The 22,693-nt window shown below is 56.2% G+C and overlaps 9 protein-coding genes and 1 non-coding gene across 10 annotated transcripts; 3 read left to right on the top strand and 7 right to left on the bottom strand.

Moving 5' to 3' along the window:
- Nucleotides 1-781: 781 nt before the first annotated feature.
- M421DRAFT_t19 lies at nucleotides 782-865 on the bottom strand. Its single transcript has one exon. It is a non-coding gene; the product is annotated as a tRNA-Ala (tRNA).
- Nucleotides 866-949: 84 nt separating this feature from the next.
- Nucleotides 950-2,826, top strand: M421DRAFT_285085 (kinase-like protein). Its single transcript, XM_033588959.1, has 3 exons — nucleotides 950-1,415; nucleotides 1,471-2,077; nucleotides 2,128-2,826. Exons 1-3 carry the CDS (start codon nucleotides 1,287-1,289, stop codon nucleotides 2,634-2,636), a joined length of 1,245 nt encoding a protein of 414 aa, XP_033452378.1. The 5' UTR covers nucleotides 950-1,286; the 3' UTR covers nucleotides 2,637-2,826.
- Nucleotides 2,827-3,015: 189 nt separating this feature from the next.
- On the bottom strand, nucleotides 3,016-4,126 carry M421DRAFT_98339 (acid phosphatase precursor; the record flags this gene model as incomplete). Its single annotated transcript, XM_033598601.1, has 2 exons — nucleotides 3,016-3,923; nucleotides 3,976-4,126. The coding sequence occupies 2 exons, from the start codon at nucleotides 4,124-4,126 to the stop codon at nucleotides 3,016-3,018; spliced, it is 1,059 nt and encodes a 352-aa protein (XP_033452377.1).
- A 299-nt stretch (nucleotides 4,127-4,425) lies between these two features.
- Nucleotides 4,426-6,013, bottom strand: M421DRAFT_285105 (uncharacterized protein). Its single transcript, XM_033588960.1, has 2 exons — nucleotides 5,137-6,013; nucleotides 4,426-5,088 (listed from the first exon to the last, which is right to left on the bottom strand). Exons 1-2 carry the CDS (start codon nucleotides 5,874-5,876, stop codon nucleotides 4,725-4,727), a joined length of 1,104 nt encoding a protein of 367 aa, XP_033452376.1. The 5' UTR covers nucleotides 5,877-6,013; the 3' UTR covers nucleotides 4,426-4,724.
- A 320-nt stretch (nucleotides 6,014-6,333) lies between these two features.
- On the bottom strand, nucleotides 6,334-7,755 carry M421DRAFT_416856 (cinnamyl alcohol dehydrogenase). The gene has a single exon (XM_033591231.1). The coding sequence runs from the start codon at nucleotides 7,492-7,494 to the stop codon at nucleotides 6,409-6,411; it is 1,086 nt and encodes a 361-aa protein (XP_033452375.1). The 5' UTR covers nucleotides 7,495-7,755; the 3' UTR covers nucleotides 6,334-6,408.
- Nucleotides 7,756-8,906: 1,151 nt separating this feature from the next.
- On the bottom strand, nucleotides 8,907-10,612 carry M421DRAFT_285051 (uncharacterized protein). Its single transcript, XM_033588958.1, has 4 exons — nucleotides 10,299-10,612; nucleotides 10,109-10,233; nucleotides 9,649-10,049; nucleotides 8,907-9,596 (listed from the first exon to the last, which is right to left on the bottom strand). The coding sequence occupies exons 1-4, from the start codon at nucleotides 10,495-10,497 to the stop codon at nucleotides 9,110-9,112; spliced, it is 1,212 nt and encodes a 403-aa protein (XP_033452374.1). The 5' UTR covers nucleotides 10,498-10,612; the 3' UTR covers nucleotides 8,907-9,109.
- A 3,871-nt stretch (nucleotides 10,613-14,483) lies between these two features.
- On the top strand, nucleotides 14,484-16,301 carry M421DRAFT_416852 (transducin family protein). Its single transcript, XM_033591230.1, has 3 exons — nucleotides 14,484-14,731; nucleotides 14,782-15,649; nucleotides 15,697-16,301. Exons 1-3 carry the CDS (start codon nucleotides 14,529-14,531, stop codon nucleotides 16,204-16,206), a joined length of 1,581 nt encoding a protein of 526 aa, XP_033452373.1. The 5' UTR covers nucleotides 14,484-14,528; the 3' UTR covers nucleotides 16,207-16,301.
- Nucleotides 16,302-17,976: 1,675 nt separating this feature from the next.
- M421DRAFT_284962 (uncharacterized protein) lies at nucleotides 17,977-19,260 on the top strand. Its single transcript, XM_033588957.1, has 2 exons — nucleotides 17,977-18,468; nucleotides 18,535-19,260. The coding sequence occupies exons 1-2, from the start codon at nucleotides 18,283-18,285 to the stop codon at nucleotides 19,126-19,128; spliced, it is 780 nt and encodes a 259-aa protein (XP_033452372.1). The 5' UTR covers nucleotides 17,977-18,282; the 3' UTR covers nucleotides 19,129-19,260.
- A 297-nt stretch (nucleotides 19,261-19,557) lies between these two features.
- M421DRAFT_416850 (uncharacterized protein) lies at nucleotides 19,558-20,455 on the bottom strand. Its single transcript, XM_033591229.1, has 2 exons — nucleotides 20,071-20,455; nucleotides 19,558-19,986 (listed from the first exon to the last, which is right to left on the bottom strand). Exons 1-2 carry the CDS (start codon nucleotides 20,447-20,449, stop codon nucleotides 19,745-19,747), a joined length of 621 nt encoding a protein of 206 aa, XP_033452371.1. The 5' UTR covers nucleotides 20,450-20,455; the 3' UTR covers nucleotides 19,558-19,744.
- Nucleotides 20,456-20,808: 353 nt separating this feature from the next.
- M421DRAFT_54209 (mitochondrial integral membrane protein) lies at nucleotides 20,809-22,563 on the bottom strand (the record flags this gene model as incomplete). Its single annotated transcript, XM_033595199.1, has 3 exons — nucleotides 20,809-21,495; nucleotides 21,542-22,297; nucleotides 22,351-22,563. The coding sequence occupies 3 exons, from the start codon at nucleotides 22,561-22,563 to the stop codon at nucleotides 20,809-20,811; spliced, it is 1,656 nt and encodes a 551-aa protein (XP_033452370.1).
- Nucleotides 22,564-22,693: the final 130 nt, after the last annotated feature.

Here is a 22,693-nt window from a genome sequence, read left to right as displayed (position 1 = left end):
TCTCGAGAAGCCGTGTTGACACAGGTGACAGGTCTCGTGCAAAACCATTGCGCAAGACCTTGACATCTTCGAGGCTTGTATCCGGTCTTTTCCGCGGCATGGGAGCGAAGCATCACTTCCACGTACCAAACCCATTCGACCGCAAATCTCAAGGTTTTCCCTCGTACGAGCTCGACGTCGCGTGTCTATTGTAAACATACCGGGAGCACTTCACTGAGACAGACCGCCATATCGCTAACCATATTTCTAACCAGTTCATTAGCTACGTCAATGGCGAAGTGTTCGTCGACCATGGCAGAGTCATAGGTTTGATGAGAGGGGTATTGAGACGGTAAAATACAAGAGGAAGATCACGATCAGGTGTACCGCAACGGAAGTGGTAAACTGCTGGATAAAATTAGTCGAATGAAGCTTTAGAACCTTGCCGAAGGCCAGACAGGTGTACGCAGAGAGCACGAAAGATGTACAAAAGGTTGAGCGTGAAGATTGCCCAAGCTATGTGAAGAGGCAGCAGATGTCGCTGGAGGATAGGTGAATGCCATCATGTTTACAAGGTCGTACGTTAATTATGCAACAAGCTTCAACAACCGAGCAAACAATATATCGCTGCCAAGTTTTGCAATACTTGATTGAAGTCATTTTATTTATCCACGGCGATCAGAAACAACACGGCGCCAAGAAAAATCTACCATCGAACAACACGGCTGCACAATACTGCGACAACAAATCTTGTTCGAGTTGGCCAGGGAATGAATAGACGTAAGATTGAAACAAAAAGAGATGGACGACTAGGGGATCGAACCCTAGACCTTCCGCAAGCTTGCGATGATGCAAAGCGGACGCGCTACCACTGCGCCAGACGCCCTGACTCTTGTTCATGAACGAAATCCGATTTTAAATTAATATATACTTAATATTAAGGACGCAGCACGCGCAATCGGCCGCTCTTCTCCAGTGTTAAGAGCCGCTTCGAAGCGAATTGAGTTTGCGGCTGTGTGTGGGGCTCGCGCGTCTTGGACCTGGCGCACAGCCACAACTTGGCGCGTCCTGGGCGAACCACCCGTCAGCTCCCGAACACCGTTGCGCCCAAGTCGGGAACAACAAGAGACATTTAACAAACAGACACGATTCACCGATCAATCCGCCCGTATCACGACTTCAAACCTCACATCCCTTACTCCCGCGATCGTCCGCCTATTTCCGAAGCTACGTGGCTTTCGCGCTCGTCGCTCAGCGCTGAGCTCCCCTAGCTCCTAACAGCTGCGTACGCACTCACACCCTGCACGATGGGATCATTAGCCACATACTTTCTGGACGTAGTCTACTCGTTCACAAATTGCATGGTGTGCTTTCCGAGCTCACCACAGCTGAAGATCAACAGTCGCAGTTTCAAGATACTGCGATTGCTCGGCGAGGTGAGCCTACTATGCTGCTTATCCCTCACAGGCATAGCCAGTTAACGACGTGCAGGGCGGTTTCTCATATGTGTACCTCGTACAAGACAACTCGAATCAGCAACTCCTCGCGCTCAAGAAGATAAGATGTCCTTTCGGCCAGGAGAGTGTCAGCTTGGCGTTGAAGGAGGTGGAAGCATATACACTATTCTCGCCGCACCCCAACATCATCCACTCGATAGACTACTCGGTCGAGACAGACAAGTCCGACCCCTCGGCGAAGACCGTCTACATTCTCCTACCGTACTACCGCCGCGGCAATCTGCAGGACATGATCAACGCGAATCTGGTCAACCACACAACTTTCCCTGAGAAGCGGCTGATGGTACTATTCCTGGGAGTCTGCAAGGCGCTCAAAGCCATGCATCAGTACAAGGTCAAAGGTGCACCGGGCGGTGCAAAGAGCGACAGCAAGGCCAAGAAGGTCGGGAGAGAGGCGGCGCGCGCAGATGCCGCAGCAGCACATACCATGGAGATGAGGCCAAGTCGGAGACACCATGAGAATGACGACGAAGACGACGAGCAGGCAGAGGGTTTGCTTGAGGAGAGCAATGTCACAATGGCACAGGAAGGTATTGCGCCTGGCGGAGAAAGGGCATATGCCCACCGTGACATTAAGCCTGGTACGTATCGAGGGTTTGTGAACATGATCTCGAAAAGCTGATGTTCTTAGGCAACATCATGATTGACGATGATGGCAAGTCTCCCATCCTCATGGATCTCGGCTCGTTAGCACCCTCACCAACGCCTATTACGTCGCGCTCGCTCGCCCTACAAGTACAAGACACAGCCGCCGAACACTCGACGATGCCCTACCGCGCGCCCGAACTCTTCGACGTCAAGACCGGCTCCGTCATCGACACAAAGGTCGATATCTGGTCGCTCGGCTGCACATTATACGCGTGTCTGGTTGGCAAGTCGCCATTCGAGTCCAGGAGCGACGAGACTGGTGGCAGTCTGAGCATCTGCGTACTCGGCGGCGATTGGAGATTCCCTGACGAGGGGCCACAGCGGGGCAAGCAGAAGCAGCCAGCAGACGGGGAGGGAATTAGCGACGCTGTTAAGGACGTTGTGCGAAAATGCCTGACGCTCGAGCCGAGTGAGAGACCTGATGTTGATGAGCTCATTAGCATAGTTGAGGATGTGCTGCAGAATCTGCCTGAGGATGGATCAGATGACTGAGCATGTGGCGGCGTTGAAGATCGGGCGAATGTGTATCATCACATGTTCATGAGGTTGGTGTTCACGAAGCATCCGAGGGGCTCAATATTTTACTATACCCATCTGAAGGCATGTATGTGACTTTGTGCAAAAGGCCTAAGCCTGTTACTCTGTCATTCGTCTGTCGATGTTTGGCTAATTACGATGCAAGCCTGCTGCTCCCCTAATGAACGTTCATCGTACAATCTCTTCAGCTCCCATTTACGACTCCAACGCGAGCGTAAAGCATGAACGCCGCTACTAGAAACAGCTGGTTGTTACATTCGTTGAATATTTGGGCGTTCAGAAGCAGCCGAACGCGCAAGTGCAGTCGAGCGAGCTTGACGATTTACTACGACATCTACAACGCGTCCCTTCCTGTCATCATTACACCCCTCTTCCTCATTCTGTCTTCCATCATCCTCTTGCTATACCCTGTCTTTGTACCATTGCCTCCAGAGAACAAGCTCTCTACCTTGCCATAGACCAATTCCGTGTATGTGGTCTCTGGCGCACTGAAGTCCATTGTGAACACGCTCACACTAATACTACCTCCCGCAACAACCCAGGTCTCACCTGGCAGACTCGTGTCGCCATTGTAAGCGGCATTGATACCCGCCGCCACCGGGTCGAGGTTGTCCCAGGTGAACAGACCTGAGGTCTCGTTGTACACGGCGACGTCTGTGTTTGCATTCCCTGTGAGGCGGGTCTTGACGACAGGTGGTGTGGTGCCGTTGACGAGCTCGGGGATGTTGACGTTTACGCCGTATCCGAGAGGGAGGATGGACTGGCCAGACGGTGTGTTCTCAATGAACTCATTGACGACTTCGAAACTGACCTTCGCCGCGAGCATAGCGGGGTGATTCGGGCCAGTGACGTTGAAGTACGGTACTGCTTTGTTGGACGCGCTGGTTGCGATACCGGGGATGCTGCGCGAGACGGCAGCGAACGTTGCCCCGACCGTACCGCTAAGACCCATAACGAAGGCGCCGAGGTTTGTGCCATAATTGGGGCCTGAGACGAAAAGATCGGCAGTTCCGTGCCAGTCAGGATAGTAGCGGGGAAGGACGTAGTCGAGGGCGACAAAGGTACATGCGGCCGGTGTGCCGTCGTAGTACCATATGTCTTCGTCGTTGGGATCGCGGCCCACTGACTTGGATCCGGCAGGAACAATATCGTATTGCGAGGCGACGGTGAGGTTCGCCCCCTCGGCCCAGATAACAGTGCTTCCTTTGCCGGACTGTTGTTGGGCGGGTGCGACTACGAGGACTGAACAATGTTAGCTGACCTCCAAGATGACCCGGGATATGTTGAAGCGTACCTTCATGACCAGCCTCCTTGAGGAGTTTGTAAAGCTCGCGCAGGTTGCCACTACCAAAACCATCGTCATTGCCCATGAGGATCCTCAAAGCATTGCTCGAGGACGCAAGGCCCAAGGCTGCGGTGAGCACTGTTGACAGAGAAACGCGCATCTTGACAGTATACAGGAGAGCTCCAAGTCCAATTGAAGAGACGTGACCAAACAGGGTCGATTGACAGTTGCCTGAAGTTGCCTACTACCGTATCTCTGCTCTTATATATTCTTCTACTGCTCAGACTATTCCCACTTCTACCCTTGCAAGTCGCAACCCCGGAGCACCATGACGATAGTTCGAGATAATCGCTGCAGGAACGACCGAATATCCGGGTCCGATAGCGGGGAAATGCGCATCTGCGCTCAGTACTCGGTGTGATTCGATGCTGATAACATGGTCTGGAGATGCGGCTTGCTGGAGTGTCCGCCAATTCCTGTGCTAGCGCGAGATAGGAAGGAGGGCACACGACCGTTCGTGATGCGGATAAGCATTTTGTCGGAAGCTGGCGATGCCAAGCTTTCCACACGGTAAACAAAGCTTTCGAAATCGACGCTGGCTGGTGTGGAAGTCAACCTTTGCTTCTTCGGTGGTCATGGAAGAGCAAGTGCTTACTGACGGTCACTGCGGCGAGACTGCAAGAGATCCAGGAAATAGGCCTCTCGCTAGGTCCCTCTCACTGGAAGGCCAGACTTGAGATCATTCCAGTGGAACGATCTCAAGTTTGGCCTTGGTCCCGAAGCGCTCCAAGAGCGCCGCGGAGATTTGAAGTTGGTGTGTCGATAGATGTTGTCCCAGCGGTTGGCGTGAGTACCATGGGCGAGGGACGAGTTGTGCACAGAGTCGCGAGGCGATCTGGCTGGTATTTTGACATCTCCATGGGCCAATCGAGCCACTTTAGAAGCTCTGGAGTCGGCGCAAAGAGCTCCTCGCATGCGCGGATCAATCGGAGCAGCCAACCTCTCAGCCACCAAGCGTGTGTATTACGGTCCAGCAAAACTGCCCAGTAAACGATTATAAGAGCACTGACGTGGTTACGAGTGTGGCATAAGTCCAGAAACTCGTTAGTCAGCAATGCGGACCTACATACGGTCAGTTGGTATCAACTACGATCAGGTCAGCCAACTTACCATGTCATGATTATGCTGTTCTCTTGATTCCTTGAGGAGCACAGCGTCGTCTTAATAAATGTCTCATGGAGGTTCTCAATAGCCTCTATGCATATCTCTTTTTGTGGCGCATCGAGCTGCTCGGCGAGTTGCTTCAGGTTGAGTAGAGGGGTACACTCGGTATTCTCGGGCAACGAGGTCTCGTCCATGAAACGCACAGGAGCGAGCAACTTATATATCATATTGTCTTTCTGAAGCTGCAGCCAGTGCTGACCAATGACGACTTTCACTCCCCGAAGGAGGCGAAAGCAATGCAAGATAGCGCTGAGTGGATCTTCAGGCTCTTCAATCTGGGCGGTGGCAAGGTTGTAGGCGAAGCAGATCGACGACAAGAGAAAACATGGTACGACTGTTTCTGTAGCATTTTCTTCCAGTAGCCTCAGATATGTTGCGAGGGACGCAGACATATGTGTATCAGCCAGCGCAAGCAAGCTGGCACGACTGCCCTGATCGTCAATCAACGTCTTATGTAATGCTGAAAGAGCGAGAATTCCGTGGAGAAGAAATGTGTGTTGGAATGCTACACCGACAATACCTTCGCTCCACATCCACTTGTCGTCCTCGTTCGTAGGGTCGTGGAACAAATAGACTCTTGTCGTCCAATGATGCAACAGTTGCATGTCTTCGAGGGAGAATGCCGGTCGCGCTCCTATCGAGTATGTTTGGAGAGGGCTGCTGATGCACGAAGTCTCTCGAGTCATAGGGCCCTGTCCCAGGCTGGTTGGTTGTGGTGAAGCATGTTGTACCTTGGCCCGCGGAGGCGGCCACTCACACTTGACCTCCAGTCGAACGCAGTTAGCGCATGTCGGGTGCTCCTCGTTGCACTGGATTTGATAGTCAGTTTTTTGCGAACAGTAAGCCCCCAGGCTGCAGTTGCTGTAACGAGGCTGCACTCATATATGGCAGGGGCTGTTATTGGCTGGAGTGGCCGTTAAGCACGCGGGGTAGCACTTGCCTTAGTGTGTCTCTTCTTGCATTGCAGGCAACCCTTTCTTGATTTCGAATGAGTTTTGCGCTTTGCTGGAACGGCTGGCATTGGCTAAGGATCAGTTGGCGCAATGTTTGTGGAGATGTTAGGGTTACGAGAGCAGACAAAATGTTTCGTGATCAGTGCCGGCAGGAATTGCCAATTCGGTTGCACCTGCATCGCTGAATACGGTTAATACGAGGCAGCAATCGCGAGTCAGGATCTCTTCATACGAAGTGCAGTGGTTTTTTCCACCTACTCAACAACTACAATTTTGCGCGACCATCTTGGTCAGCGTTGACGAGCACATATCTGTACCGCGCCTTGCCATATTCCATATCTACAACGCTCTGGTTCGCGTCCTTCATACTGCGCTGCTCAATCCACGGCTTCACGCCCTTTTCGGCGGCAAAGTTGAGCATCTCTTCGATATCCTTTGGACTACCGATGTTGCTACCGCCAACTTTTACGCCTTTTTGTATGAGGCTGTAGGCACCGATCCTGGGCAGCTTGTCTTCTGGCGCACCGACCTGAATGAACGTGCCGTTCGTCCTCAACAGTCGAAGGTACGACTCTAATGGCATGTCGGGCGAGCTGACGGTCGAAATGATAAGATCAAGTGATTGCGAATGCTTGCGGGCCCACTTATCGTCCTCGGCAGTTGCAATATAATCTGTTGCGCCCATCGCTATTGCGTCCTTCTCCTTGTTTCTTCGTCTCGAGATCGCAACGACCTTCTCGCAGCCCAGAGCTTTTGCGAACAACACTCCGAAGTGGCCGAGACCACCTAGGCCCACGATGCCCACTCTTTTGCCGGGTCCGGCGCCGTTCTTCTTCAATGGTGAGTAGACTGTGATGCCACCGCACATCATCGGCGCGGCATCCTCGCTCTTCAGCGCAGAAGGGATCTTAATGGCGAAGTGGGCTGGGACGCGCGCGAAATCCGCATAGCCGCCCATGCTGGAACTTCCATCTGGATACTTTCCATTGTAGGTACCGACCATCTTGCCGCAGTGCTGCTCGAGTCCAGCTTTGCAGTCCTCGCATTCTAGACAGGAGAACGCTTGCGCGCCGATACCGACTCTGTCTCCAGCCTTGAGATGCCTTACTTGGTCTCCGACACGCACAACGTGCCCAACAATCTCGTGCCCAACGCAGACTGGGTAGCGTGTACTCTTCCACCCGGAGCGCAGGGTGTGGATGTCTGATCCGCAGATTCCACAGTGAGAAATCTTGATATCGACATCAATTGGACTGAACGGCTTGGGTTTGAACGATGACCAGGTCATGTTGCCTTCGGCCGCTTTGTTGTCGCGACCCAGCCAGCCGAAAAACTCCTCGGGAGTGGTCATGTTGGCAAGAGGTTCGAACGTGGACTCGTACGAAGGCTGAGGGGATCAAGGGAGACGCCGAAAAGAGTCGCAATTGAGGCGGGGATGAACACTGCTACAACGCGTTATCGATGGTGGTGTTGAAGTTGGCCGAGCTTCATGGCGTCGACGTCGCTTGGACCGAGGCATCTTTGCGTTCTTTCCCCGCGAAATCGGACCTAAGCCAGCCTTATCACCGAGAGCAACAGATGGAACCACGTTCAACGATGCCCTTCTTGTTGGCCTGAAGGACCATGGAAAACCCAGGGCCCTGCAGCGGCGTTTAATATCTTTCATGGCCCCACATTTAGACTTTACGCATCTAGTGTCATCACCGAGACCATCAGGGTGTCCGGATTGCGCGTGAAGACCAACTATACCTCGCTCAGCACCGATCAAGCCATTGAGTTCACGGGACCACTTAGGGCGAAACGAGCAGCTCTCGACTTTGAGCCGAATTCCCACAGTACCTACTGTGGTGTAATAGAATTGACGTTGATTTCACCATTGCGAGAGACTACGACCCATGATCCAGCTCGAACCTTAGTGCAGCTGACAGTCACACAAAACCTCCCCGACAATGACGTCCTAAGTATCGCTTTACTTCTGCACCAATAGCATCCTTAAATCCGAAATCATATTATGACAACATCAGGACGCCAGAAAGGCCTCGAGCAAAAGCGAAAAGCAGAAAGGCAAGCTCAAACCGCAGCGTCCCCCGCGCTCAAAACCCCTCAATAAGCAATGTCCAGCTCAAGTAGCCCGGTCTGGAAAGAGCAGGACTGCAACCACACCGCGCTGACTGGCCCAAAGTTCCACTCTACCAGCCGCAACATGCCACTACTGCGCAGAATTTGGGGACCTCGTCCAACGATTCAATTCAATGGTATAGAAGTCGTGCATGCTGACGTCGTGCTTCGCGTCCCGGAGCTCGATCTGAAACGCGCCAGGTCTAGACGCGACATGGCGAACGGCGGTAGACCAGGAGATGTCCGACTCCCAAGGATGAGTTCCCGGCGATGCTGGTCGCTCTGGAATTCATACGTACGGACACCAGAGTTCAAAGCCCTCTTTGCTTGTCTCATGGCGATCAAGGAGCATGAGGATAGTAGCGGGTTACTCATTGAGTTTCGGACAAGAACTATGGCTTTCGAGGAGCTATCGTACTCAGCCCTGGTTCAAGACAGCTAGAGCTGAGACATGTCGGAGTCGGCGGCGCTGGGAGTGGGGCCGTAGACATAATTCTTGGATCTGGGATATACACAAGGCTGGTTGGCTTATTTGACGTACGTCTTGGGCGAAGATGAGGATTCGAGGGATGTTGAAGGTCTACGCACGCTTTTCGCGTTCGCTGGAGACGCCTGTGATCCTAAACCGCGGAGGGCCGTTGCACTGATGTACCCCTGGCTGCAGGCAGATGGGGTGGGGGGTTTGGGCATTGGTTTGGAGTCCGCGTGTCACGGCTGAGCCGCTGGTACAGACGTGATTGAGAGCTGTCTGCAGGAACTTCACAGGTAGAAACAGCTGGATCCATTTGGAGAATCACACTTGGAAAACAAGCTAATTTAACATCATTACTCACAGCTCCGAGTACTCGCTACTTCCTCAGCGGCCCAATACTGGCCTGCTGTCTTACCCCCCTCGCACCAATGATCCACTCCTCGTCCCTCTCCCTGCTACTCCCCCTACTCCTGCCCACGGGCGCCCCATCCCTCGACTCGCGCGTCAACTCCTCAAACTCAATATCCAACTCAATAACCTTCGTAATCCGGCTCCCCTTCTCATTACCACGGCCATAGCTGCCAATCGTCCTGACCTGCCTGCCTGCACTGCCGTCAAATTTCTCTGTGGACCTGCCGTCCGAAAGCGGTCTTGAGGTCCACAGCCCGCGCACCTTGAGCCCAAGCTGCGTGCGAACAAGATGTTTGATGAATGCGGGCAGCACGGGCAGACAGGCGGCGAGGAAGCCAAATGTGAGTTCGGGCTCGGCCCATTTGCCCATCAGCGCGGCGCTGTAGGTCAGGTCCGTGGAATGATACAGTCGGATTGCGTAGTACAGGCGGACCGCGGAGGCGCCGCAGGCACTGCAGTCGTCAGCTTTCCATCGTCGGATCAGCAATGTAGTTTGGTGCTTACAGGCCGCCGAGCAAGAAGACGGCGCTCAGTCCCCATTTGCGCTTTTTGCTGAGCTCCAGTCGCCAGATCACGGGCTGCGGGAGTATCACGATGATGAGGTCGCTTGCCGTGTTGATCGACGCGGACACAATGTGCACGACTAGTTTGTCCTTCACACACGTCCCCGCGACCAGGGGGTTCCAGGACAGTGCCAATGGACGGCAGGCGAGGAACTGGAAGAGGAGGAGCGCGATGTAGAACATGACGTTTAGTGCGAGGAAACTGTCGATAGTCCATAGCACGGCGGGGCGAGCGTGCAGGGAGCGATTGTGTGGCATGAAGATGCGCCGGATTTGCAGGACGAGGCAGATTTTCAGGGGAATGATGTTGATCGCGTACACGGTGACTGCTATGTGAAAGAGCTAGGTCTCGTCAGCAGTTGCGCCGGCAAGGAGAAACAATTGGGAGGCAGGAGACGTACGTGTGCATGCACGATCGCCTTCCGAGTAGTGAGATCCCACTGATGCACACCCAGCGGCAGGTCTTCGAACATGAAGACGATGACATGGAAGCCAGCAAAGCAGAGCCACGCTGCTATCAACCAGTCTACAGCAAAGATCAGCAAACGTTCTCCTCTTACTGTCCCCGACCCAGACTGCAAAGGTACTGACAGTCTTCAGCCAACATCTTCCTCACAACGCCCAGCTTGGTGTACACTCGCATCCCCACCACCGCCGTTGCAACGACGAGCTGCAGCACCGCCATCCCCGGAAGACTCAGATTAACCGGGTTCTCGAAATTGGGCGTCACGCCCGGCGGCGGCGCAAGAGCCGGGCCATCCAGAATTGCATCTATGGCGGATTGCTTCATAACTGGGTGTATGTGGCGAGCATCTGCGTCGAGTCTGCGTCTTGGAAGCAGTCGAATAGCCCAGGGATCCGTGGACAACCTCACTGCTGTCTCGCACAAGGAATAAAAGGAAAAAGAAAACGGCCAAACCGTCCTGAAACGCGAGGCGTGGGCTTGTGTGGTGATCGGGGGAACGGAGCGGATGACAGGTAGCCACTCACCCGCCAAAAGGAAGTGTGTACCTGCAGTTTATCAGTCGCGCAGGGCTGCATGATACATGTCGGATCGTTGGGGGCCCTTGCATCGTCCTATGCAATGTCGCCGTCCCTCCCGCCTTGCGGACGCCCCATGAGCGCCTCCCCGGACATACCGCGCCTCTAGCAGGGTTATAGGCGACCCCGCAGGCTCTAGAGGTTTAGGACGAAATCCTGAGGATGTGGGGTGCTGAATCCTGACTACAAGTTGGAGTTGGTTCAGAGTTGGTCTAGTGTTGTATAGAATCAGGTTCAGGGCTAGCAGGTTATGATCTCTAAATCTCTTGACATTCACCATCGTGCAGAGCGTTGAGAGTGAGTATAGGATTCGATGGGTAGGGCCTTTCCTACTATGGGCGTGAGGCGTCTGCAGGGGCGCTCATGGGTCTTCGGAGGGCGGAGGATTAGGTTCCGACCAATTGTCAGCTTGAGACATGCGGCCGAGACACGTGTGGAGATTGTGGGATGTCGACACTTCGGTAGTCAGGCGTTGGGCCGGCTTCAATTTACTTGTTTCTCTTAGCTGTGGTGTTCGCAGCATTGTGATGCTCCGCGCGGCCTCAGTGGACGGATAATCTCGTAGTCGTGTGGTCGGAAGAATCTCCACCTTTACCCCAGATGTCGACCGCGGCCCACGCGTTCGGACACGGCAACGACGATCCGAGTTTAGAGCCATCTCGCTAATTCGGACTTGGAATCATCTCCGCTTGAACTTGCTCTTTATGCCAATGACCGGCCGTTTGACGACGCCGTCGGCGACTTCCTTTTTCTTGCTCTGCGTCGCCTTTTGGATCAGTGGGCCGCTCTCTTCTTCCGCAACCCTCCGCTCCTCTCGCGCCTTGTCTTCCGCCATTTTGGCCTCCAGTTCTGCTTTCCGGTTAAATTCGCGCTCGGTGACGCGCTTGTCTCTTGCCGAGTAGCCTTTTTCTTTGATCGAGTAGAACACTGCGCCCATGTCTGCGAGCCAGTGCGGATCCACAGATGTAACGCAGGACATGTACTCCTTGCTCGTGAGGATGAGTTCGTGGTATACAACGTAATCGGGCAAGTATCCAAGTCCGTAGAGTGCACTGGTGGGATGCAGCTGGATCGTAACGCTGGTGCGAAGGTTGATGTACTCGCCAATGCCCTTGACCTTTGCGGCTTGGTGGTAGTAGCCTGAGCAAATACATTTGCGAATTACATCCCAGTCTGTCCCGCAGCTGACAAGAGGCATCTTCTGCTTCTCCATGATGTCCTTAATCTGATCGCGGATCTCCCTGCCTCGGCGTAGGGCTTTCGGGTGTAAGAAGTGCCGGGTGCACCAGCCGTCTGAGTAGCCGTTGACTCTCCATTGTGTGTAGACGTGCAGGAGTGTCAGATGGTCACTCTCGGGTACGAAGAACTTCTCGCGCGCAGCGTCAGACTCCTCTTGACGCTCCTTAGGACGGTAGAAGACCGATGGGACAGACAGCATGGCGACAATGGTGAGCATCTCTTCGCTGCACTCGTACTCCACGCTGGTGATGATCAACTTTGCAAGAGAAGGATCCATAGGGAAAGCCGTCATGGTTCGGCCAAGGGATGTCAGATCGCCAATGTTGTCGAGAGCACCAAGCGCCCAGAGATCGAAGAGCGATGTTGTGATGGTGTCCTGCGGTGGAGCATCCATGAAGTCAAAGTCGAGGAGATCTTTGACGCCGAGAGACTTGAGGAGTAAGACAGTGTTGGCCAGATTAGTTCTTTGGATCTCAGGGATGGTCTGGATGTAAAACTCGTCCCTGAATGCTCGTTCGGTGTACAGGTGGAAGCACTTTCCAGGTCCCGTACGCCCAGCGCGACCAGCACGCTGTGAGGCGTTTGCTTGAGAGATTGGCGTGATCTGAAGCGTATCCATACCCATCTTGGGATTGTAGACTTTGAGCTTCGAGAATCCGGCGTCTACAACGTACATGATACCGTCGACTGTCAGACTGGTTTCCGCAATGTTGGTAGCTACAATGACCTTGCGAACACCGGGTGCAGCCCGTTCAAAGATCTTCGCCTGCAGGTCTGCTGGCATCTGACTGTAGATGGGGAGGATGCTAATTTTCGGAGGATCGTTGAGAAGTTTGAGCCGTTCTGCGACTAGCTCGCAGGTGATCTCGATATCTTCTTGACCAGTCATGAAGACCAGTATGTCACCAGGACCTTGCGACACATGGATAGCAAGGACTTGCTTCACCGCACTGTCGACGTAGTCCTCGCAAGGTGAACGAGAGTACTGGATGTCGACAGGAAAGGTACGACCGGGGATGATGAACTCTGGTGCGCCTCCGTAGAAGCGAGAGAAGCGTTCCGAGTTCATGGTGGCGGACGTAACGATCAACTTCAGATCTCGTCTTCGCGCCAGGACTTTTTTAATGAGACCCATGAGAACATCAGTGTTCAGCGCACGCTCGTGCGCCTCGTCCATGATGATGCAGGAGTACTTATCGAGATCTGGCTCGACCAGAGACTCTCGGAGGAGCACACCATCAGTCATATACTTGATCTTAGTTTCCCTGCTGGTGCAGTCCTCAAAACGAATCGCGTATCCGACGGTACCGCCGAGCTTGACTTCCATCTCTTCGCTGACTCGCTTGGCAACACTCATTGCAGCCACACGACGAGGCTGCGTGCACCCAATCAAGCCCAGGTTCGCATAGCCGTCTTCGTAGAGGAATTGTGTCAACTGTGTTGTCTTTCCTGAACCCGTCTGTCCAACAACGATGGTGACCTGGTTGTCCCGGATCACGCGCAGAAGATCCTCCCGAACCGCGAAAGCTGGGAGGTACTGCCGTTGCTCTCTAAGTGTCTTGCTCTTGCTGAATGCGCTAGCGCCTTCCTGTTTCTTCAGATGCTCGGCGAACTTGCTGCCGCCCCTCTTCTCGCCATCCTCAGGGCCTGGAGCGGCGCTGTCTGTATCCTCTTCTTTCACGCCCATGATATTGCCAAGCGTTGTTCCCTTGGCGCTTGTGGCCTCCTTGGTCTGCTTCTCCCGTTCCTTCGCCTGGCGCTTTTCCTTCACAACGCGACTGCCCCTGCGACTGAAGACAGCCATGTCGCTCTGCTGATCGCGCACGGCAGGGACCGGGTCGATCTGTTTGGTGAAGACCTTCTTGCCGTCCAGGAACGGCGGCTTCAGATCGTGGATCAGGATGTGAATGCGCGTGGCTTCGTCGTCATCATTGAAGTCGTCGTCGAAATGCCGTCTCTGCGCCACGCCAGACTGCAGCATTCGATTCGTCTCCCACGCGTCGACGTCTTTTTGCTTCTGCTGCGCTCGCATACTCGCGCGGTTGTTCAGCTTCTTCTCCGTCAGGGCCGCCTCGCGCTGTGACGCAAGCCACGAGCTCTCGGCGCCGCCAAACGGGTTGTGTGAATCGTCTCCAAAGGTGTGCCCGTTCTCTTCGCCGCCGTACCAATCGCGGTCCAGAGCCATCGAGTCGAAGTCCTCGACCAGCGGCTCCGGCCCGTCAAAGGGCTTCTGGGGCGCCTCGGCGCCATTGCCATTCTGCGCTCCGTTGCGGTCGCGTGGGCGGTGTGGCTTGCGAAACTTGGGCTGCGGCGTGATCGAGTACTCGTCATCGTCGAGCCTGCGCCGCTTGGGGCTGTGGCCGCGGTCCATGGTCGGGAGACAGTTCAGGCTAATGGACACGCGCGGAGGTCCGACGTGAAGGGTGAATTGCCCGCCCTATCGATAAGAAAGTTGCGCTCGCGCCAAGGATTTTCCACGCCCCGCCGAAAAGTTAAGCAGCATCCGCCGGTTCACGCTGTGCGCCTCGAACACGCAGCAACATGTCTATGATCACAGCGACAACGTGGGTGCCACGCGGCTTCGCGGCGCCCTTCCCGGAAAAGTACCAGTTCGACGAGGACGAGTACGAGCGCATATCCCAGCTGGCCAAGCTCCAGCTTGACGACGCGAAAGAGGACCTCGAGGAAGCGCAAGCGGAGAAGGAGGACAAGCACAACGGAAAATCCAAGTCGAAGAACCGCGAGTGGGTTTTGCCTCCCTGAATATGCCCCAACCAGCACTGACGACCTCCAGCGACGACGATGACGACCTTAAAGAATACGACCTCGAGCACTACGACGACGAGGTGGACGAGGCTGCTGGCGACACCATGGCCATGTTCGGCAATGCGAACAACCTCGTGTTCCACGAGAACGACGAAGACGACCCGTACATCACCATGCAGGGCAACGACGAGGAGGACGACGAGGAGAGGGAAGAGCTCCAGATTCTCGCAACCGACAACCTGGTCCTGGCTGGCCGCATAGAGGACGAGGTCGCGCATTTGGAAGTCTACGTCTACGAGGATGAGGACGACAACCTCTACGTGCACCACGACATCATGCTACCCGCCATTCCGCTGGCTGTCGAGTGGCTAGATCTGCCAGTGGGCAAGTCTGCCGCGTCGAGCACTGGCAGAGGAAACACGGTTGCGATTGGCACCATGGACCCTGACATCGAGCTCTGGAACTTGGACGTGGTCGACAGCATGTACCCCGACGCCGTGCTCGGCCAGGGCTCAGAAGATGCAAGCGCAGACAAACCCAAGAAGAAGAAGAAGAAGTCGAAGAAGGTCAACGACAACTTCCACGTCGACTCGGTCCTCTCCCTCGCAGCGAATCGTCAGCACAGGAACCTGCTCGCATCGTCGTCCGCCGACAAGACGGTCAAGCTGTGGGACCTGAACACAACCAAGTGCGCCAAGTCGTACACCTACCACACAGACAAGGTGTCCTCGGTCGCGTGGCATCCTATCGAATCTACCGTGCTGCTCAGCGGCAGTTACGATCGCACAGTGGTCGCAGCCGACATGCGAACTCCCGAGGCAAAGGCACCGCGATGGGGCGTCGAGAGTGACGTCGAGGCGGTCAGGTGGAACCCTCACGACCCCAACTACTTCTACGTATGTGTGCACCCTCGCTCGAAACAATCATTGGCTAACCGCGGTAGATCTCGACCGAGAGCGGCATGATCCACTACCACGACACGCGCATGGCACCCGCAGACCCATCGCAGTCGAAGCCTGCCTGGGTGCTCCAAGCCCACGACGAGTCCATCTCCTCGTTCGACATCAACCCCATCATCCCCGGCTTCCTGGTGACCGGATCGACAGACAAGCAGATCAAGCTGTGGAACGTGCAGGAGAACGGACCCAGCATGGTGGTATCGCGAGACCTGGGCGTCGGCAGAGTGTTCTCGACGTCGTTCGCCCCAGACAAGGAGGTCGGGTTCCGCCTGGCTGTTGCGGGCAGCAAAGGATCTGTCCAAATCTGGGACACCAGCACCAACGCAGCGGTTCGTGCGGCGTTCGCTAGCAAGGTGCCGCAGATGAAGCCTGGCGCAAAGGAGAGGCTCGTTGGCTTGGAGGAGTCGGACACAGACTCAGATACAGACGAGGGCGAGAGCAACGATGGAGACGAGGGCGAGCAGGAAAAGGGCTGGGAGTCGATGGAGGAGTAGATACCCACGAACTCGTTATAGATCAACACCATGACACACAGATCAACGCATCTGTTATCTCACGACATGCTCCTTTGCTGCTGCTGGCACAACTCAACAACTTGTAGTGAATTTCAGGTGCCGAAGGAGTCATGGAACAAGTCGCTTCACTCCCAGCAACTCCATAACCATCATGTCTGACGTCAAAGTTGCAGTGGCTGCCAACTCAGTTGCTCGACCAAACTCTCTTCGTTTTCGACACTGGTGCGCGCCGTCGTGATTGCACGCTTCGAGCCGCGCAATGTTTCAAGAAGAGTCCCTCCGCCGACGCAAGCCCTTGCTTATTTCGATCCTTCATTTCACGCACGGCGATCTGCATCCCATCTCGGAAGGCGGCTGAGAGTCTCATGTTCACACGCATGCCGCATCGATCTTGTCGGCGATGCAAAATGCAGAGACGCTTACTCCGCACATCTAACGCCATCAAGCGTCCTCGACACGGGCAGAACGATCTGGCAGTCTCTGCCGCAAGCAGAACAGCCGCTGATCTTGAGCGGGTCAGGCCGGGAACCATGTGGGTCGCAGTGCCTCAGGACGTTCTGGGTCGTGCCAGACATGGCGGTTCACGGCAGAAACGCCTTGGACGATGCCTGCTCAGCTCGCTTGCTTTGTGTGTGCTGCGGTTTCGAAACCAACGGCCACAAGACAAGGCAGCGTGATGACGCTGGCAGACCGACACGTCTGCATATGTTGATAGCGTCTGCAAGGTACGGCCGCACGCCACCGAGACAGAGCCTTTGACGTTTTCCACGCTACCACACAAGGTTCTAGAGGCGCGCCGCCTCGACGCAACCACGGTTCGTTGACTTCAGACAGGCCAAAGGCGGCAGGCACACTTGTCCTGTTGCGAGGCAATCAGCGGCACTTGGCTGCAACGCGTGGTTGACACTGTACGACTGCCTGTCACATTGTCTGCTCGCCCGGCATCTAATCGTGTCTGTCATCATGCTGTCAATGCCGCCTCGCACCAGCGCCCCTTCATCAGGCAATAGGTTCGGTGCCTGGCTGCGATTGATCAGGACGTTGAAACAGGCGACTCCAAGTGGCCCAACCGATGCACAGGACCGGCCAACCCCAGCATTTCTGGAACACGTTGGCGCTAGTATGTCCTCATCCGGTCCACGCAATCGCTTCCCATTCGCTTGTCCTCGAAGGTTGAACAAAACACTTCAGGAGCTACGCCCACTCAGGCTTCGTCAGCGCCACTAAGTTGGTGCTCAGCGCTCACGGCCCAGTGCGCGATGCGGTTCGCTGGCCGCTGTCTGTTCCTGGCCCACCCGTCAAATCTTGACCCAATCTTTCGAAGACAGGTCCCCGCGGCTTGTCGCCGGCGCTGCTGAGCCTTGTGCGCGAAGGCCCTGGTCGCACTGCCCTTTTCTTCAGGCTTCCCTCCCTTCTCTTGCCTTGCTGCTTGTTTGGCTTCATTGCAACATTCACTCACTCCTTGTCGCGGCCCGGTGTCGACACTCCTTACGGCACAGGTTCCCAGCTGGACTCACTACGCTCTTTGATAGATTGCTTTATTTCGACCCACCACTCATTACCGTTACCCGTCACGCGCTGCTAGCCAGTATCAACACTACGTATCAACACTACAACACACCAAAACAAAGAATATCAAACTCCGCCAATATCGACTGTCCCCCCAGGAACAAATCGGATCTTTTGAATCACAAGGCTGCATCCTGCGACCCTTTGTATCACAAGCCCGATTCCCAATTTAGACATCTGCAACCTCAAGGCTCACGGGTCCTCGACACACTGCGCAATCAGACAGCTGGCATCCCTTCCAGAAGTCATTCACTAGCTGTACGACGAACGCTGCTGCATTACTCCATGATCTCTTACCCCGACTTCTGACCTCGTGGACTTTCTCACAGCAATCTATCCGCAACTTGCTCCCCGCATTCCTGCACTCGTTGTCTAGCAACCAACCGCAACATCGAACCGAATTGCGAGCATAACGAACCAAGGCTCCGGGAATTGATTTCCAACACACCGCCATCTAGCGAATCTATCCAGAATTAATCGTACATCATGTCTCTCGCCCGCGCCATGACCAAGCGTATGAAGCGCACCGTCGCGCCCGAGGACGCCATGCCCTCCCGCAGCAAGAGCGCCAGGAACCCAACACTGCACATCGACCGCGCCCAGATCTCGCTGCCCGTGGCCCTGCTCTCGTCAACAAACACGCTCGTCTACGATGCCCCGGACCTGGCCACCATGAACCGCGCCGCCCCCCGCGCCGCCTCGTCGTCGACATCAACACACTCGGCCGACGACTCGGACACCAGCATCTCGGGCCGCTCGCGCGCGTCCTCGCATGGCAGCCGCGACACCCAGACAGACGCCTCGTCCGTCGAGTCGTCGCCCACCTCGCCAGCACCCAACCATCTCTCCGGCTACTTCCCATCGCCGACCGGCAAGCCGCTGCGCAAATCAGCCTCCGTCCACTCCCTCAGCCAGGTCAAGGAGAACCCCTCAGAGCCCGCGGAGCCCGTCCCCGCGCTCCCGCAGCGCGCACAGAGCCACTCCAAGCGCGCACACGTCCAGCTCGCTCACGCGCGGTCGATGCAGCACCTCTCGCGGGGCGCCAGCATCAGCTCGCGGGGCTCTTTGGGCTCGTTGCGCGAGCAGCGCAGCTCGGTGGACATGTTCCGTCCGGCGACAGCGAGTGCAGAGCCCGCGCCGTTCGCAGCGGAGCTGGCGCAGCTCAGCGCCGTGGCGGAGGAGTTCAGCGGCGTTGCGCGCAGCGCAGAAGAAGAGGCGGATCTCGAGTGCATGCGCGCGCGCGGGCTGGCGCGGTTCTGCGCCGAAGAGTATGTAGCTGAGATTGAGCCGTTGTTCAGGAAGCTTGTTGCGCCGCGGATGGCGTGGATTTAGACTCTGCATTGTGGGATGGGCTGGGGTGCTTCCTGTGTATACTTTTGCTTGGCTTGGGGATATTTACACGCTCTTTGGTAATCACTATTCTCCCTCTCCCTCAAGATTTGTTTCTTTGGTCGCTCAGACGGGTGTTCCGGTTCCCCTCCTGTCCTGCGCCTGCGCTCTCCTTCGTCACGATATACTCACGACCGGGCATGCGAGGGGCTGCGTGCCTGTAGTGTACTGTAGTGTACTGTAGTGTACGCCGAGTCGAAATGTTACATGCTTGCTTCTGCGTCTGCGTCTGCATCTACATCTGTGGTGTTCATCTGTGGTGTTCATCTGTGGTGTTCATCTGTGGTGTTCATCTCGTTCGTGTGTACGATGCATGTGTACTCGCCACACCGTGAGAAGGGGATGGAGCAGGACCGCGAGAAGGCGTGGGTGGGGGCTTTGATGGTGGCTTTGACGGTTCCTTTAGTCGACTATGCACAATCATACACTCACTGATACTCCAATCATACACTCACTGATGCTCCAACCATCCCGTCTCTAATATACGGCGCTCCAATCCCCACCCCATCCATCCACACACACACACATCGTACTGTACACATTTCCCCCGTCTCGCCGTTTAACCCATCGTCTTCAAAAAATTCGCCTCCTTGATACCCGCACGCCGCCTGTGGCGCATCGCCCCATTCAACTCGGCCCTGGCGCGCGCCGCGGCCGCCGCGCCCGCCACGCTGCCGTCGCCGCGCGGGAGATCAATGGTCTGCTCGTACAGCGGGATCTTGGGCGCGAGCAGCTCCGGGTTCAGCGCTTGTTCCTTGCGCAGCCGCTTGGCGGCCAGACGGCGCTGTTTCTTGGATTTCGCTGGGGGGGGTGTTAGCGAGCGCAGCGACTACAGTGTCGACTGCAGCGAGCTCAATACTCGACCAGGAAATATATTAGACGTACAAAACAAATCCCCCACCGCACCCACATCCCCCCCCGCGCCCTCCTGGCGCGACAACAGCGTCCACAGCCAGTCGGGATACTCATCATCAGCCCTGGCAACGGGATCCGTCTTGTTCTTCTCGAAGTTCAGACCCCGCAATGGCGTGCCCGCGGCCACGGAGCTGCGCACCAGCGGCGATTTCTTGTCCGCTTTTTCTGCGGTCTTGGCGGCTTTTGAGAGGGCGGCGGTGGCGCTGAATGGCTGTGTGGATGGTGCTGGTGTTGATGGGGATGGTGATGGGGCGGGCGCTGAGGCGAGGCGCGGTGCGGAGGTCGAGAGAAAGCGCCGTGTGGGTGCGCTTGGGAGGCGAGCGGCCCACAGGCAGGTTCGGCAGAGCATTGCGATTGTGTGTGTGTATGTGTGTGTGGTGTGGTGGTGGTGGTGGTGCGGTTCTCGAGCTCGGAACTTTTGGATAGATTAGCCGACGTTGAGCCGTGCGGGCGCGCTAGTGACCATCATGTACCGTGGAGACGACTGTCGAGCACACTGGTCGATACTCGCTGCCATGTCTCATGTCAAGATGTCTGAGTTGATAACGCAGGGTTTTGTTTGAAAACGAGCAACTGGATTATAGCGTGGATTATCAGGTATATACGGTGGGCACTGAACCGGCACCACAATGTGCATGGACAAAAGTACGCGACAGGGTATGCAAAGGAAACATTGCTCTCTCGTAGCGACAAAGTCTCACCGAAGTCTTACTCTGCAGGAGTCTTGGTCTTGGACGCAGCCTTGACGAGCTTGGCGAGGCTCTTCTCCATCTGCTCGCGTCCCTCGAGCGTGTGCCAGACCTGGTGAGGCGTCTTCTTGACAACATCCCAGCTGACGAGGTTGTCGGTGAGCGACGTCAGGTCCTTCTGCTTGCGCTCCCACTCCGAGTCGCGGCGGCACTCGATGCCGCTGCTGACGATGGCGAGGGGCATGTCGGCGCTCTGGATGTTGCGCGCGGACACGACCTCGTTCTTGGTCAGCGAGTCGGCGACCAGGTTCTCCTGCAGCTGCGCCTTGATGAACTTGCCGCCCTGGTACGCGTTGCGGCCGTAGACGCGGTCTGCGCTCGTGCGGCCCTTGAACAGGGCGCCGGCGAGACGGACGGTGCCGAGCGGGGAGATGATTCCCCACGCCCAGAGCAGGAAGCCGCGGCTGGGGCTGGACAGGCGGTGGAGGAGATCCTCGTGCAGCGGGTCGATGAGGAGCATGCCAGTGACCTGCTTCATGTGACGAGACCCGAAGATGCGCGACACAATGCTGCCGGATCCAGCGGACACGAGGATCCAAGGACCCTCCTCGCCAGCCCTGGCAAGTGCTTCGGAGAGGGCGTCGGCAGACATGCCAGCCGAGTGTGGCGAGGGAGCGTTGTCAGACCACGCGTAGCCGGGACGGTCCTGGCCAGGTCAGTACGTGTTTTGCATTCGCAGCGGAGTAGCTTACCCAGTAGCAGTAGCGGTCAATGGTCTCGTTCTTGTAGGCGGCGTACGCCCAGTGCTCCAAGTCGTACTCGACCGGGTTCTCGCCAGCCTCGAGCACGACGGTGGTGACCTTGTCGCCCTTGGCGTTGGTCTCATTGCCGACGCAGGCCAGGTGGACGGCGTACTTGTCGCCGTCGACGAGGATGCGGTCGCCGTACATCTTGAGCCCGGAGTCGATGGAGCGGATGGTGAGCGTGGCGGTCATCAAGACGACGATGATGATGAAGACGACGGTGAGCACGGTCGCGGCGAGGACAGCCAGCCACTCCTTCAGCGTGCGGCGGGACTCGGGACGGCCAGTCAGACGCTCTTCCTCCTCCTTCTTGCCATACGCGACGACGCGGTCGGTCAGGACACACCAGACGGACATGAGGAGAGCCCAGACGACACTTGCGATGCCGACCCAGCCCTCCTCGAGCCTGAGCCGTGGGACGGCCAGGATGATGATCATGTCCACGGCCAGGAACACGGCGATGATCATGGTGGTGATGCGCAGTCCCTTGGCCGGGGTGACGAAGAAGAGCGTTAGCACGAGCAGGTTGCCGAGAGTCAGGCAGGTGTAGGCAAAGTCGAAGAAGCCGGATCCACGAGTGTGCAGGCCGGGAGGCGAGACGAAGATGGAGACCAGCAGGATGACCCACCACAGGAAAGTGATGATGAGGAAGAGGATGGTCAGGTAGCGCATAAAACGCACCGTCCACAGGTTGTAAGGCGATACCTGGCGTGTGTTAGCGCGGTACACGTCTCACAGCGAAGTCAATGGCATCTTACAGCTGGGTCATCTGGGTCGAGGTAGCCATCAGCGTTGATCGGCCTGGGGCGGTCGAGCAGTCGTGTGCGCTCGGTGGGCTCCTCATGGGACTCGACAGTGCGTCTGGAAGGCTCGTAGCTCCTCCTCGAAGCCCGTCCCGAGGCTGCGTCGTCGCGAGGTACTTCAGGCTGCAGCTGGTCGCCATTGGACGCGTCCGTCGTGCCCTTCCACATGCTCATCGTTGCGGTTCTGGTGCAGCGGTAGATCACGTGGGGCGTAGAGGGTCGCAGAAGCGGGCGAGAGATGAAAAGACGAGCGTCAGCGCAGAGGGAATCTGTGTCGAGAGATGGAGGCTGGCGCTGC

This window comes from Didymella exigua (assembly GCF_010094145.1).
Source record: "Didymella exigua CBS 183.55 unplaced genomic scaffold M421scaffold_4, whole genome shotgun sequence".
NCBI lineage: Eukaryota > Fungi > Ascomycota > Dothideomycetes > Pleosporales > Didymellaceae > Didymella > Didymella exigua.
The sequence above is the reverse complement of the archived record's forward strand: the minus strand, read 5'-3'. Positions and strand labels throughout refer to the sequence as shown.